At 40.1% G+C, this 15,543-nt stretch overlaps 1 protein-coding gene across 5 annotated transcripts in view; it reads left to right on the forward strand.

Annotated features, from left to right (window-relative positions):
* MCC (MCC regulator of WNT signaling pathway) overlaps window positions 1-15,543 on the forward strand; it is a 207,861-nt gene that overhangs the window by 144,725 nt on the left and 47,593 nt on the right. For all 5 annotated transcript variants that reach the window (XR_014172954.1, XM_081930451.1, XM_081930449.1 and 2 more), the window contains 3 exons: window positions 223-365; window positions 6,104-6,267; window positions 12,055-12,261. Coding sequence is in view for 4 of the 5 variants with exons in the window: in XM_081930451.1 (XP_081786577.1) it covers window positions 223-365; window positions 6,104-6,267; window positions 12,055-12,261 (514 nt within the window). In the remaining variant the exon portion in view is untranslated. The remainder of the gene's footprint in view (window positions 1-222; window positions 366-6,103; window positions 6,268-12,054; window positions 12,262-15,543) is intronic.

Here is a 15,543-nt window from a genome sequence, read left to right on the forward strand (position 1 = left end):
GTCTAATGCACCTGATCATCCCCTTTTTAATAAGTATGTGGTGAATTTTGTGAACTTCAGAGGTCATATTCTAACGAAAGTTTTGTGGATATTTGTAGCTTATTAGATGCATGGTAGTTTTTGTAATGCTTACTTATTGCGGTTATAGGACCATCAGTTGTGCTGTTTCTCTTAGGTGGTTTAAAAAAAAGAAAAATAATTTGTCTGTGGCTCATTCCTCAGGGAAGAAGATGAGTATTCAGAACTGCGATCAGAACTTAGTCAGAGTCAACATGAGGTCAATGAAGATTCACACAGCTTGGATCAAGATCAAACTTCTGTTTCAGTCCCAGAGAACCAGTCTACAATGGTCACAGCTGACATGGGTGAGCAATATTTTGAATGCCTCTCATGGTAGTAGCAGAATATTACAGCAGCTTTCATAAGACAGAGTAAAAAACTTCAAAGCAAAAGTAAGGGATATGGTGGGGCATACTATTAGTAGACTTAAAGGTATATTTTCAAGCTTTCCTGAACAGCAGTACATAATAAAAACAAGCATTTAATGAACATTTTTTAAAAAATACCTTAATTTTTATTATTTATTAGTACGTGATACAGAAAACAAAAATAAGATAAACAAACAAATACTGATACAAAATCAACCAAAAGAAAATACATATACACACCCTACACTACAAACAAAAACCTTACACACCCCCGTGACTTCCCTCCCCCACGACTTGACTTCCTTTGGTTTAAATTTGAATATTCTTATTGCATTCTTTGGATAATACATCTTCTAACCATTTCTAATTATTATTCTCGCTTATACTTTACATACTTAATTCATGCATATCACCATATTCTTTTTAGAGCAGTGTTTTTCCATACTGCTCCATTAAATGCCCATAACAAACTTTTAATAATGTATTAGCAGTAGAGCATAACTGAGCAACTTTTTGTAAGCAAAGAGGGGGAAATGGAAGCTAAACTTACATCATCTTCAATAGACGATGAGTCCTGACCCTTTAATTTTAGAAAGCTCACAAAAAAAATATTTGGGACTATGTCTGATGTTTGAAATCAGAAGTCACAAACATATAAACAAAACCTTTCATTCTTGCATGTCCATCTGATTTTTTGCTACTTCTAATTATTAATTTACAAGATTATTTCTTCTTATATATCACCCTTGGTTATTATTTGGTGATTTCTGTTTTCTTTTATGCAGTGCTGCATGTAGCTGTATCATCCATTGCTTCTCAGCACTGCATAACCAAATAATGTTCTTTCAAAGCCTCTTGCTTTCAGAAAGCTGTGCAATTTCTCTACAGATGGCAGGTTTCAAAGTAACATTTGGCTGAATTGGGAAGTGCTAAGGACATTTGTTTGTGTCAGAGTGACTCTGATAATGATGGCTTTTGTCAAACTCCAGCAGGTTTTCTGGTTCAAAAACGTAGGCTTACAGCCAGCACTTTCTGTTGAAATAACCTGCTCTAACTTTTGGGACAGAGGGATTTGGAATGTTGTGCCACGTTTTGCAGGTTCTGAAGGGTCACTGCTATTTAGTTCAGAGGGACAACATATAGATCACACATTCAGTTCTGCTTTCGAGTATACGAGTCACTTAGATATATGCTGATAAAAAAGGCTTGTAGCCTCACCCACCGAAAAGCAGATTGTTCCCCACCATATTGTTGAAGCAGTATGAAATACTGAAGTGGAAACATTTCCCCCAAAGAACAAAGAAAATGGCTGGCTGTTAGCCATTTTCTTGATGATGTTTCACCCTTAAGTATGAAGGTTTACCATGCAGAATTCATAGCTGTTCAACTGTGGGATAACCTTCCTGTAAAGGGAAAATTAATACACAGCATCTGTAATCTTATTCCCTTGTTTGTGATGTTAGACAGACACGATTAATATTGGTTAAGTTCTGTGGTTCTAGGGACGACTCAAGGAATTTGGCTCCGTATGTTCAACTGTAACGTTGCCCAAGGCAAGGTTATAGATGACTGATATAGCGATGTAGGAGGAGAACATTATGAACTTTGGGGGTTTAGATTTGTGAAGATACGCTTGTCTTAAAATGAACAATTTATGATACATATCTTGCCAGTTTCCAGACCTGGCCTGAAACAAATTGACATAACAGGACAAGAATATGACATAACAGGAGAAGGCATTCACCCTTTTATTTTGAGATGCCTTACACTACAGTTTAACCACTTTGGCTCTATACAGCCAGTGTGGTGTAGTGGTTAAGAGCAGTGGACTCGTAATCTGGTGAACCGGGTTCGATTCCCTGCTCCTCCACATGCAGCTGCTGGGTGACCTTGGACTAGTCACACTTCTCTGAAGTCTCTCAGCCCCACTCACCTCACAGAGTGTTTGTTGTGGGGGAGGAAGGGAAAGGAGAATGTTAGCCGCTTTGAGACGCCTTAGGGTAGTGATAAAGCGGGATATCAAATCCAAACTCTTCTTCTTCTGTAAATTAAAGTGGGGGCTAAAACATTTAAGAGTCTGCTTCTCTTGTCATTCAGAGGATTCAGAGCAATAAAAAGGCCATAGAATATCAGAATGTAAAAACTTTTAAAAAAATAGCACACTGATTTAGTCAAGCTACTTAAACAAGCTATTTCAACAAGGGGCTGCATTCATTCTTTCTCTCTCATTCTCTCTCTCATACACTCACACTCATACACACACTATATGTTACATTGGGGCTTTCTAGCAGTTTTTGGAACAGGAGTTCCCACAGCTGAGAAGACAAGTGTAAATTAAAACTTTGGCTTGTCTTGATTGCTGGCGCTCCTCATAGTGAAATTTGCAAAGATGGCCCTGATTGCTACATCTGTTTCCTGCAAATAGTGGTAGTGGATATCACAACACAATTTTGCAAGTTTTTTTTTTAAAAAATATATTTTCAGTTCTCTTGATTTTGTATGTGTTTTATTTTCCCACCAAATTCTCTGATACATTCATTTAAGCCCCCCCCCCTCCGGCTTTGAGCCCCTTCTTTTGGATATACTCAGAATGCAAATCCATCTTGAGATGAAAAGGTGGAACTTCACATTGCACGAATGCAGAAACCTCATTGACATACGAAGCTAGACTCACATGTCATGATATAGTAGTAAATTTAGATATGCCTCTCTGCTGCTACAGGCAATAAAACATCAAGGGCTAAAACAGCTAATCTCCCTTGCTGTATGTTGTAAATCCTATGACTGGGTTTAATCTACTTTCTCCTTGAGATGTGGGTCTCTCTAGCCTTGTTATAAAGTCTTATTTCCTGGGAGGAAAGCTGCCTGAGGGCTAGAACTTAGAATACAAGAGCTTGTTTGGGGCAAGGCATTGTCTTGTAAAATGTGACAAAATGTGTACAAATTGTCATGGCGCTTCAGGAATGCAGGCAACACAAATAGGTTTTTATCAGTTCAGCAATCTCCTTGGTGCATCCGTGAGAAACTGTATTTATAAAAACAAACATTTTGCAGCTGGATAGCTTCTAATGCAGGGAAATGGTTTTTAAGTGGAGCCGACAGGGCAGAGATATTTTTTTATGGGGACTATTAAAGCACTTTTTGCACATGAACGGACTTCAGAAGAATCCCATGCTCTCCTTTTTACCAATCCACATCGATATTAGTATGGATTATGATTTGTTGAGCAATTTACTCAATGTTGTTCCCAGATTAAAGCATACCTGTAGGACTCCTGTGAAGGTCTAGAGTGCAGGGCTTGTGCTCTGCTGTGTCCATTCATGTTGCAACAGAGAAAAGAGAGTCTCGCATGGAGCAATGAGTTGGATTATGGGGGCTGAATTAGATTTGGAATTGGATGAAATAGCACCTCCAGATGCAACCAGGACCAGCATGATATGATATATGATATGATATGATATATGATATTAATTCTTACCCACTCTTCACTGTAACATCCCAAGGTAGATTACAACAATGTAAGAATACAAAACTTAATTCTGTTAATACAATTTACAGTCTAGGCAACCTTAATTTCAAACCTGTATTAAACATTTATGTGTACATTCTTCCCATGAAAATTGTGCCTCCCGTGGCAGTGCTGGTAGACTAATAATAATAATAATAATAATAATAATTATTATTATTATTATTTATTTGTACCCCGCCCATGTGGCTGGGCTTCCCCAGCCACTCTGGGCGGCTTCCAAAAAATATTAAAATCCTCTAATACATCAAACATTAAAAGCTTCCCTAAATAGGGCTGCCTCTTCTATGCTTCAATCCTCAAGTATAGGAACTAGAAACATTTTTTAAATAATGGAAAAATTATTTGTGCTTTCAATCAAGAAACCGCAGGTTGCACAAAAATGCTGCTAGGGCGCCACATTCAGCTACCATTTATCCAAAAAGGAGGGACTTTGTAAGTTCAGCTGTGATTTTAATGGCCTTTCTGTTAGCATGCATTTGGCTGTCCATTGAATGAGATTGTGGGTGTATGTTATAGGAGACAATGCAGATCAAAAACACTTCACTACAATGCTAATTGTGTAGCCACAACATTTTCCCCACTCCTGTACTGTACTTGCACTGTAATAAATTGTCTGTTTCTCTGTTGGGGTGCTTCATGCCAGAACGTAATAAGTATCTGGATATTAATTGTTTTGCGATGTGTTTTCTTAATTGTGAACTCAAGCCCTAGATGTTTTGATGGTGCTACTCTGTAGAGGCAAAAGAAGCCAGAATGAATTCATCCATATTTACATATTGAGAACATCTGCTAATGCTTGCCCATTAAATCTGAGCTGGATGTGGAGACAATTAATATAAAATTGGCATTGCACTAATAATAATTATTTATCAGTAGATTCCTGGAGAAAAGGACTCTGTAATATTTGAAGAAGCAACTTTTTCTCATACTAATGCCTTAGAGAATTAAAACATAGTTCTCCGTTTTAAACAATTAAACAATAAAATGCAATGCTAAAATGTAAAACACTAGGTTTGTGAAAATTAATTGCCTCATCTTGCTTAACCCCAGCCTTGTAAGAGGCAGCCAATATTCATTTATGGAAAAATGCTCAGGTTCAGAATTATATGGGTCTCCAGTGGGAAGCAAATAACCCCTGTTTTTATCTGTGGTCAGTCACTGGTGAGCCAGAGCTCTCTTTGAGAAGCATAGGGATAAGATGCCCTGCAGGACATAACGCAGTACTGTAATTATTCAAGAAAAAATAAATCGGAAGAAGAACAATGATGAAGGCTAGAACAATGGAAAGCAGATGGGTTAGCAGTATATGCAAATGTCTGACAGTATGAACTTCATTTTAAAATAATGTCTTCCTGGTGTTAAACCTTTTTAGATTAAGTCATTATTCTTGATCAGCACATAGCAAAACGTTTCCAGCATTCCCAAAGTTTCCAAGCAAGGTTTTCTCTGGGCTATAATCAGAAATGGTTGCTTCCATCTCATTTTGTGTAGCTCTCCTATGAAAAAGAAATGGTTTATCATAGGATTAAGTGCTACTGAGTCCAGCCTCTTCTCACCATTATCACTACTGTGAGGCCAGGCTGACAGTCTAGATGTGCCATAAGCAGGAAGCAAGATCTACATACTTGCTGCTGTGGCAACATGCAGTTAGCAAACTGCATATAGTTGAAGACACCATGTTGCAGATATTATTTTTAAAAAGATGTTTGCAGAACAGATTACTCCACTCATGCTCCATGCCACATGGTGAAAAAATGTTGAAGGCCACCAAGCAGTCTGTCTTGGGGGTCAGGGAAGGAGATATTCCTTCCTGCTTCCAATAGCATCACAAAATGACACACAGACCCCCGCCAATTCGGTCACATGTGAAATACTTCTTTGTTTGTGAATATTTCCTGATCTTGAAAGTCAAGCCCGCAGATTTCAAGCTTGTCTAGTTGTTACCCCCACAGTAAATTAGTAACTTTCAAGATTACCTTGATGTTGTTTGTGCTTGGGAGATTGTGAAGAGAAATGTTTGCCGATTTGAGTTACCTCTTGCAGGTGTGCAGCCTTCTCCTCCCCACCCTCAAGATTAAGATTGAATGGAAACTCTGTCTATTGGTGACTTGGAATGTATGTCTGACATGTTCTTTCTGCCCCATAGATACCTGTAGTGACTTGAACTCCGAACTGCAGAGAGTGCTGACAGGACTGGAGAATGTGGTCTGTGGGAGGAAGAAGAGCAGCTGCAGTTTGTCTGTGGCAGATGTGGACAGACACATTGAACAGCTCACCACTGCCAGTGAACACTGTGATTTAGCCATTAAGGTGTGGAAACATTAGCTGGTTGCTAATCTTTATTACGTAATTTCTGACATAATAGAGCATAATTTGTACCTATATGGTGTCTTTCATCAGATAATCAAAGCACATGTTGTCATACAGTTCCGATAACAGTTGGGCAATAAAGCCTGTTTTACTGAAAGGATAATTAAGTCACAGAGACATCTTACCTATAAAAACGGGCTGAAAACTGGTTGTTGCCTGACATCTTATCTGCAGAGCTTTCTCTTGTCATTAAGCTAACCTGTTGTCACGTTACAGAATATTCACAAACATTTTAACTGTTGAGTGCCAATGTGTTGGCAATATCATACCAAGGAGTTTTGTGCATTGTAGAGGCTTTAGATTAGCCTGTAGAGATGGAAACCAGGCCCGAGAGATAGAGAAATTAAGGGACAAGGGAGCACCGATTCAGAAAAAAGGAAGAAAGAGAGTAAAATCTGAAGGAAAGATAGATTGAGAAGGACAGGCCGTGATGGAAATAACAGGTTCTAAAGTGAAGTTGAAAGGGCATGGGGGAGAGGTTTACATAGGGATGGGCGGAACTGGAAACAACCTAGCTATTCCTGAAGTCATTTCAGATATTATATACTTGTCTTACTGTGTGCTTAATTATAGGTGGCTTCAGTAGCGTAGGGCCTTCAATGCTCATTGTGACAGTGATGGCATATGGTATTCTCTGCAATCCGACAAGTATGCATGGTTTAGCTGTAACATTTGACTTTCTAGCAAATGGGTCTGTTATAGATAAAGTTAGAAAGAAGCCACTGTGTTTTATCTTCATTGGTTGTTTCCATTGTAGAAGCTATGTTTGGTTTCTTCTTTTTCATCAATCTTTGTCAAACGTGCTCTCTGTGGGAGATATCCCAGTGCAGAGAAATCATTCTGAATTTGCTAAGGGGTTTTAAATGAGAAACAGGATAGGTGAAAAGACCTCTTGTTCAAATATTACTCTATTTTCCTAGAATTTGCCTTAGGTACAAGAGTTTAATGCCAGGTTATTAAGGTTCTCTTATTCTAAGGTTGGTGTGTGGTTGTTTTTTGGTGTGTGTTTTTTAAAAGAAAAAGCATAATAAAATATTTTTCCAGTTCTGGGAGCAAGAATAACAATAGTGTCTGAATAAATGTAATACTGCTCTTTTCTTTTCGCATAGAACATTTAAAAGGATGGCCTCGTATGCAGAATCTGTTCAATGATTTTGCATCCTATTGTGTTCATGTTAGAAGCACTGTGCTTTTACTACTATGCTGTATTTTGGAAGTCAGGGATTGCAGTTTGTTTCATCTTTTCCACCTCCCACATGTGAGGTCAAGAGGGAAAGTTGCAGCCTTCCCTTTCTTGCTGTGGTTACTCCATTGGAAACTGCCAAGTAGATAGTAAGGGGCTGGCAGTAATCCTCAATTCATCCCTGAGATGGTATACTTTAGCATTTGCTTTCCTTTCACAATAAATATGAGATGTGGCCTATAGGGTAAAATTATGGAAGATAGAAGAGACACTGCAAAAATTCCTCTAACGGGAGAGATGTCTGAGCACATGTAGTTTGCATATAAAAGATGTTTCACATAGACTCTTCTCACCTTCTGTACTTCCCTAAATTCCATACTTCATTGGCATTTTAAGAGAGACATTGTCAGAGCTATGAAAAGTCCCCTGGTGAATTTATTTTTGTACTTTGAATTGTGCAGCATAGCTAAAGCACACTGAGAAGCAGCTTACAGTGCACATTTAGTTCTGAGTGTTAACAGCGCTGGTAAATGTTTGACCGAAGTGAAATCTGGTAGTTTGTGTAAGTAAACATTTTCCTGCTTTGCAGACAGAAAGGGCCTTGAATCAAGATAGGTTATCTGAATGGTTATACTGTATACATTTTTTTAAATGCCTTGCTTGTTTAGGATACTACTTTTTGAATAGAGTAAGCTCCAAAAAGATAAAACGTTTGACTTTCCAGCTTAGCTACTTGTTCCCATCTCCTTTTTAGAAACAAGAAGTCTCAAAGCAAAAAAGAGGGGTAGTGAAACTTGCAAAGCACTGAAACCTCTCTTTCGACTCCATACCTGAAGTCAGGAGAAGAACAGCTGGGTTTGGTTTTTGGCAAAAATGGCTTTATGAGCTAAATGGAGAGGGCTGGAAGGCATAATTAAACCCACAGGCTGAATGCACCCCTCCCTTGGATTAGAACCTTTTAAACAGGAGCGCTCCACATACTGAATTTATTGCCTAGGAAGGCCCACCTCGCCCCTAAGCTGCCCTCTTTTAGGATATACAGTGGTGCCTCGCAAGACGAAAATAATTCGTTCCGCGAGTCTCTTCGTCTAGCGGTTTTTTCGTCTTGTGAAGCACGGCCATTAGCGGATTAGCGCTATTAGCGGCTTAGCGGCTATTAGCGGCTTAGTGGCTTAGAAAAAGGGGGGGGAGGGAAAGAACTCGCAAGAACTCGCAAGACGTTTTCGTCTTGCGAAGCAAGCCCATAGGGAAATTCGTCTTGCAAAGCGCCTCAAAAAGAGAAAACTCTTTCGTCTAGTGAGTTTTTCGTCTTGCGAGGCATTTGTCTTGCGGGGCACCACTGTATACCAGGCATAGGCAAACTACTGTCCTCCAGATGTTTGGGACTACAATTCCCATCACCCCTAACAGGACCAGTGGTCAGGGATGATGGGAATTGTAGTCCTAAACATCTGGATTGGGAGCCGCCCAGAGTGGCTGGGGAAACTCAGCCAGATGGGCGGGGTATAAATAAATTATTATTATTATTATTATTATTATTATTATTATTATTATTATTATTATTATGGAGGGCCGGAGTTCGCCTATGCCTGATATATACTAATAGCAAACTCATTATTCACATGTGGCTCCTTTATATAGCCTTCATATTTTCCATGTGGAAAACATCAGAAAGCTTGGAGGAACCCCAAGATCTGCAGAACTACAAAAAAAAAAAGTTTGGGGAACAAGACCTAAAACGAGGCCTAAATAATTTTAACTGAATGTTGGAGTAGGGGGACAGAAAACCAGGGGGTGGGGAGTAGAGTATTTTGGAAGAGGGCAGGGCAGGGCAGGCAGGTTGACTGAGTGGAACACTGAACTGAAACAGTCCACACTTTAAAGAAATTTATGCCCTGCTTTTCATCATATGTCTAAAAATAGCTTGCAGAAAGAAAAATACAGTATACAAAATTTGGGGGGCAAGGCAGTTTGAGCATATTACAGTGACCCTGGCTCGACTGCCTGGCTGCCAGTTAGCTTCTGGGCCCAAGTCAAAGTGCTGGTTTTGACCTATAAATGGCCGAGAACCACAGTACCTCAAGGTCCACCTCTCCTCATGGAAACCAACCAGGACCCTGCAGTCATCATCTGAGGCCCTTTGTGTGCCTTCTCCACAAGAGGTCCAGAAGGTGGCAACACGAGAACAGGCCTCTGCAGTGGCTTTCCATTTGTGGAATGCTCTCCCCAGGGAGACTCACCTAGCACCTTCATTACATATCTTTAGGTGCCAGATGAAAACATTCCCCTTGCCCCAGGCCTTCCGTAGAGTTGGGTCTGCTGTACCGAAGTTATGACTCCTTATTGGTGTCAGCCGTGCTTTTGGTCAATTGGGCATCACTAATAGCGCTCCCCCAGATGATTTCAGTGTTTAACTTGGGACGTATGGGGTAAAGTGGGTTTTCTGAGCCCAAGTTGTTCAGGCCTTTGTATGCTAGTACAAGAAGCTTTAACCTGGCTGACCCAATAGTGGAAAGGAAGCCAGTGTAGGTCTTTCAACACTGGAGCCATGTGCTGGCAATACGGTAATCTGTTTCCATCATCGGTCTAGCTGCAGGATTCTGCACTAGCTGAAGCTTCTGGGCCGTGCATGCAGACTTAATTTCAACTATTTTAAATGGTATTGATTTATTCTGTGTGTTTTGGTATTATGTGTTATGCTTTGTAAAAGCATTGCTGGGAAGGAAGGTAGAAGTATCGTTACTATATACATTCTTATTCCGGTCAAGTTATTTTCATCCTCTTTGGGTTTTCCTCTGTATTGCAATTCTTGTCAAAGGGGAAGAATTCAGGTGCTTTTTGCTTCTTTACTTCTCCCAAAGGCCTCTTGTTTTATTTCCTCCGTCACACTTCAAAAATGAAGTTCACCCACGCATCCAGAATGCCGAAACCTCTGAGGATGGAGGTGGATGGAATTAGTTTCAGAACTTCGCTAGGTATTAGAAATGATGAGGAAAATGTGTATATAAATATAATGAATAATGAGCAAACTGGGAAGGTAATCCAGAAATAAACCTTCCCGCAAACATAATGGTAGGTTTCATTGTTTGAAACGAAGAACTAACTAAAATAAAATGTGCTTCTTCTATTCATTTCCACCCACATGCAGTCTAGTTCCTCCTATGAAAGAGGAACTCTATGAAGTGGATTGCTGCTTTTGCAAACTAATTTTCTATTTAAAATGCTACTGCCTCTTACCTTAGGCTTAGGCTGTGTATTGCAGATTTCCCCGGTTCAGCACTCTTTGGTTACAGGCTTGGATAGTTTTCTCTCTGTTGCTCAGCTTTGACATCTTCCAGTAGAAATACAGAGTATTTCCTTAAATCAGGACTCAGCCATGTGCAGTTGGTAGATTTAAATGGCAGTATGGCACACCTTTCAGTCTGAATGTTTATGGTGGGGCAGACTGCTTCTATCCTATCCTTCACTAACATAAGATGTAGTTGGTAGAGCATGAGACCTTAATTTCAGGGTTGTGGGTTCAAATCCCATATTGGGCAAAATATTTCTCCATTGCAGGAGGTTGGCCTAGGTGACCCTCGTTGTCCCTTCCAGCTCTACAATTCTATGATTCTAACGTGCACAGCTTTAAAAGTGGTTTAGATATATCTGTGGAGCATAAGATTAGCCATTATGACAGCAGACTGCTTCCTGTATCAGAGGCAATATGTTCCTGAATACCAGTTGCTGAAAGAAGATGGGAGACAGGTGAAAAACCATCAGAGAGGTCACATGACCTTCCTAGAGGGCTTTAAAAGCGCTTTCTGCAGCAAGCTTTCCTGCTATGGAGAGCTTTTTTAGCTCTCTACCTTGCTTACCAGCCTTTTGGAAGATTTGTGAGGGCTGTGGAAGAGCCTGCAAGGTTCCTGCGATCTCACCCGCTCAGCTTGGCAGCATCGGACAGGTAGAAATGGTCATGCAAGAGAGCGGGGTTTTTTGGGGGGGTCCCTCTGACTTTGCGTGCAGACCCCTGTCATGTATTGCCTTCATGTCCTTTGCTTGGACTTGCCAAAGGCATTTGGGAGAAAAGGATGCTGGATTAGATGGGCCTTTGGTCTGATCCAACAGGCATCTTTTAATGTTCTCAAAGCCTCCAGTCAGTGATCTGCAACATTTTTGTTAGTGGGTTGTCACCACTCATCTGGTCAACTGCGGCTTTGGTTTTGCTCGATTAGTTCACCAAAGCAGCAGTCCACTTTGTATATCAACGGATTAAGTGGGATGCACACTCTTTCCTGTTTTCCACCTTAATCAGTGTGTTCGATGCCTAATGCACTCTGTAAATGCCACAGGTTTGCAGTTGCTTCCATTAATATTACAAGATGTAAACAAAAATGACAATTTTTTTTAATTGCTTCATTTCCCCCCCCAAAACAATGCTGGCATTTGCTAATTAAAATGGCTTCTGTAAAATGGAAAAGAGCAAACTGAAATGTGTCCATTAGTGTGAATAATACGTATAGTGTTTCGTGTATGAATTATTGTTCCTTTAAAATATTCTGCAGACAGTCGAAGAGATTGAAGGTGTGCTCGGGAGGGACCTGTATCCCAACCTGGCTGAAGAGAGGTCTCGCTGGGAGAAGGAACTCGCGGGCTTGAGGGAAGAGAATGAGAGCCTTACGGCAATGCTGTGCAGCAAGGAGGAGGAGCTAAACAGGACGAAGGCCACCATGAACGCCATCCGGGAGGAACGAGACAGATTGCGCAGAAGGGTGAGGCCAATAGCCACTTATGTGCCACACTCCGCTATAGAAACATTAAGAATATTTTATCAGAATATAAAAGGAGTTGGGAGCAGGCAGGATCCTCGGTTCCAGGCTCCATTTCTCAAGGCATTTACTGTTTTGCTTCCTCATCTGCCGTGTAGTTCTAATGGATTCTTTCTTCAACCTATTGAATTTCTTCAGCTGCCCAGCCTCATCTGCTCAGCACATTATCATATACAGGTGTTCCCCAGTTTCCGTGTGACCGACTCATGCATGACTACAATTTTAGTTGTGGTTGTCGTTGGGTTTTTTGATAGTATTTTTGGACTGGAGCAACAGAAAGGGGTTTAGAGGCTTTTTAGAGAGTACTGCGCACTTAGGCATTTTTCACCTATGCACATGGAAGCCCCAAACATAACCCCCACGGAAGTAGGAGTGCAGCTGTATAGAGATTTGAATTGGAAAAACTTGATAGAAGGCTTGACCTTTCCTTGAACAACTGAGATACCAAATGATAACACTTTTCGAAAAATTTCAATATGATGTGCTGAAGCATGTGTTGTTGTTGTTAATAATAATAAATTAATAATAATACATACCACCCTTCATCTGAAGATCACAGGGCTGTTTATAGTCTTAAAACACAAGAATATATAAAACCTTAGAGACCTTAGAGACCAACTAAGTTTGTTCTGGGTATAAGCTTTGGTGTGCATGCACACTTCTTCAGATACCTGAATCTGAAGAAGTGTGCATGCACACCAAAGCTATACCCAGAACAAATTTAGTTGGTCTCTAAGGTGCTACTGGACAATCTTTTAATCTTTAATTTGTTTCAACTGCATCAGACCAACACGGCTACCTACATGAAACAAAAATATATAACACAGTAACAAACAAACAAAATAACACCCCCACCCACAGTTTAAAAGGCCATAGATTAGATAATTAGCCAAAGGTATGGATGAAGAGATGTGTTTTTGCCAGAAGAGCTTCCCTTTATTGTATCTAAGATGCAATACATAACACGGGAGCTTGTGCATAAACTTGCTAGTAGAAAGATACAACAGATCTTCATCTGTTTCAACAATATACGCAGGGCCACAGGGGTTCCCCATCCCTTTTCTAGAGTACAGTCATACCTTGGTTTTCGAATAGAATGTGTTCCAGAAGTCCATTCGACTTCTGAAACGTTCGGAAACCAAGGCGCGACTTCCGATTGCCTTCCAGTTTTGCAGGCGCACCAGAAACAATAGCGGAAGCCACATTGGATGTTAGACTTCCAAATAAACGTTCAAAAACCGGAACACTCGCTTCCGGGTTTCAATTGTTCAGGAGCCGAAATGTAGGAGTACCAAGGTGTTTGACAACCAAGGTACGACTGTATATTCCAATGCGGAACTCTTCTCTTCCCACTCCCCTTGTGAACACAAGAAGTCTAAAGTGTTTTTTATTATTATTATTGTGCTAATTTGAGTTAGAAGAAAACCAGTCTTCTCTTACTTTTAATTTGAAGCAGTTGTCATGAATTAGTGACTGAATGGCTCATTTCTGGCTCAAGTCTTTGTTGATTGTATGGATTATTGTTGCCCATGGATCATCAGAAAACTAATTTCTAAAGGCACTTGTGGTTTTTTTCCTGTGTTGTGTTAGACTTTGTCATTCACTATTTTCACACTTGTAGTATTCATTTGCAGAAACCATCTCACTCAAAGCTTCGGTCCAGTACAGTCTAACGTGTGTGTGTTCAGTTACTGAAACAGATTGCATGTGTAACCTGCTATGTTGTTTAGTTAGATAACCAGAGCTGCAATGTTTTAAAAGTGTTCTCAAAGCAGTTGTATGAATCTGTGTGGAAGTCTCATCTGCCAGGAATTCTAGCTCTGTGAGGGATACAGTTCCCAGAATTCTTTGAGGAAAGTCATTCTTATAAGTATGATTTAAATGCATGGTGTGGGTGTGATCTTCATTCCTCCATGTACCCTCCCTTTGCCCCTCACCCTATAACTCTTAAAGCCCCACCCTTTCCCTGCTTGTTCCATTCCATGCTCATCTTCCTGCAGCCCAAAATGAATCTGAAAGTTGCAGGTCCCTGCCTGGTCTTGGTTCTGAGACCGTAACTCTTAGGCATCTATACGATGTCTCCAGGGAAGCTGCCTTAATCCATCTGTGTTTGAATATTTGAAACATTTATGTATCATTACATGGAAAAAAATTCACAGATGTTTTTTAGGGTGTTTCTTTTTTTTTCATTTCAAGGAAGAACACTTGTTGGCAGTAGGAATGCATTTTATAGTGTTCACTTAAATATATTTACCACTTCTTGGCCAACGCGTTTTTAAAGCAGCCCTCTCTTATTCTCCTTCAAAGCTGTGTACAATTTTTTTGCTGTGGATCGCAAGACCTATTTGAAAGAGTTTTAATTCAGATCTCTGTCTTTGAGATTTTCTGTTTAGATCCAGCCAAAATCTGGTTTTCAAGGTAGTGAAGATGATATATTGTCTTAAACTGGCCTGTCCAGAAAGGAGACGCATGAACAAATCATCAGTTTCCATCTAGCCTTGTGGCAGTCTAATGGCCTTTTTTGCCAGCTGGTGGGAGAGTTAAGGTTCATTACCCAGAGGAAGAGTACACAAGTGTTTTTCTGAGGTTCAGGTGTTTAATTCCTCTACTGTTTATTCCCACCTCCATTCCTTTCTTCCTTGGATGCTTATTAGAGCTTCTTTCTTCTACCCTGTTCTCCAACAGCTGATCTTAATTAGATAAATTAGCTTGGTTATATAGATGTGTCTTCTTACTGACACACAATTGACACATGATTGACACACTGCTGGGTACTCTAACCCCGGTGTTGCTGAAAATTAATCACCAGACCAGCAGATTGTCACAGTCAGAAAGCAGGAGGTGAGAAATGTGGATGTAGAAGTTACATTTCTGGAAGGGTAGTTTTTGCAAAAACAGCAGTTTCCTGGTGCACCTTAAATTCTAACAAATTTATTACGCTATAAGGTTTCATGGACCACATTCCACTTAATCAGATACTAAGCTAGCTGAGAGGATACACAACTAAAAATGTCTTGAATTGTGACAAGGAAATAACATCAAATCCTGTGTTGTCTTTGCATCAAAGGGATCGGATGTAAGAATCTGCTTTTGTAACTATTTCTTTTTGTGACTATGTTTTCCAAATATTCATGTGTTTTTGATTCCATAGTCATGTTGCAGAAGTCATTGCAGGCCTAATAAGAAAGGATTATGATGTTGAAAGGAATGCAAGTTAGTTTATAG

Source organism: Podarcis melisellensis (genome assembly GCF_964234715.1).
Source record: "Podarcis melisellensis genome assembly, chromosome: 11".
Taxonomy (NCBI): Eukaryota; Metazoa; Chordata; class Lepidosauria; order Squamata; family Lacertidae; genus Podarcis; species Podarcis melisellensis.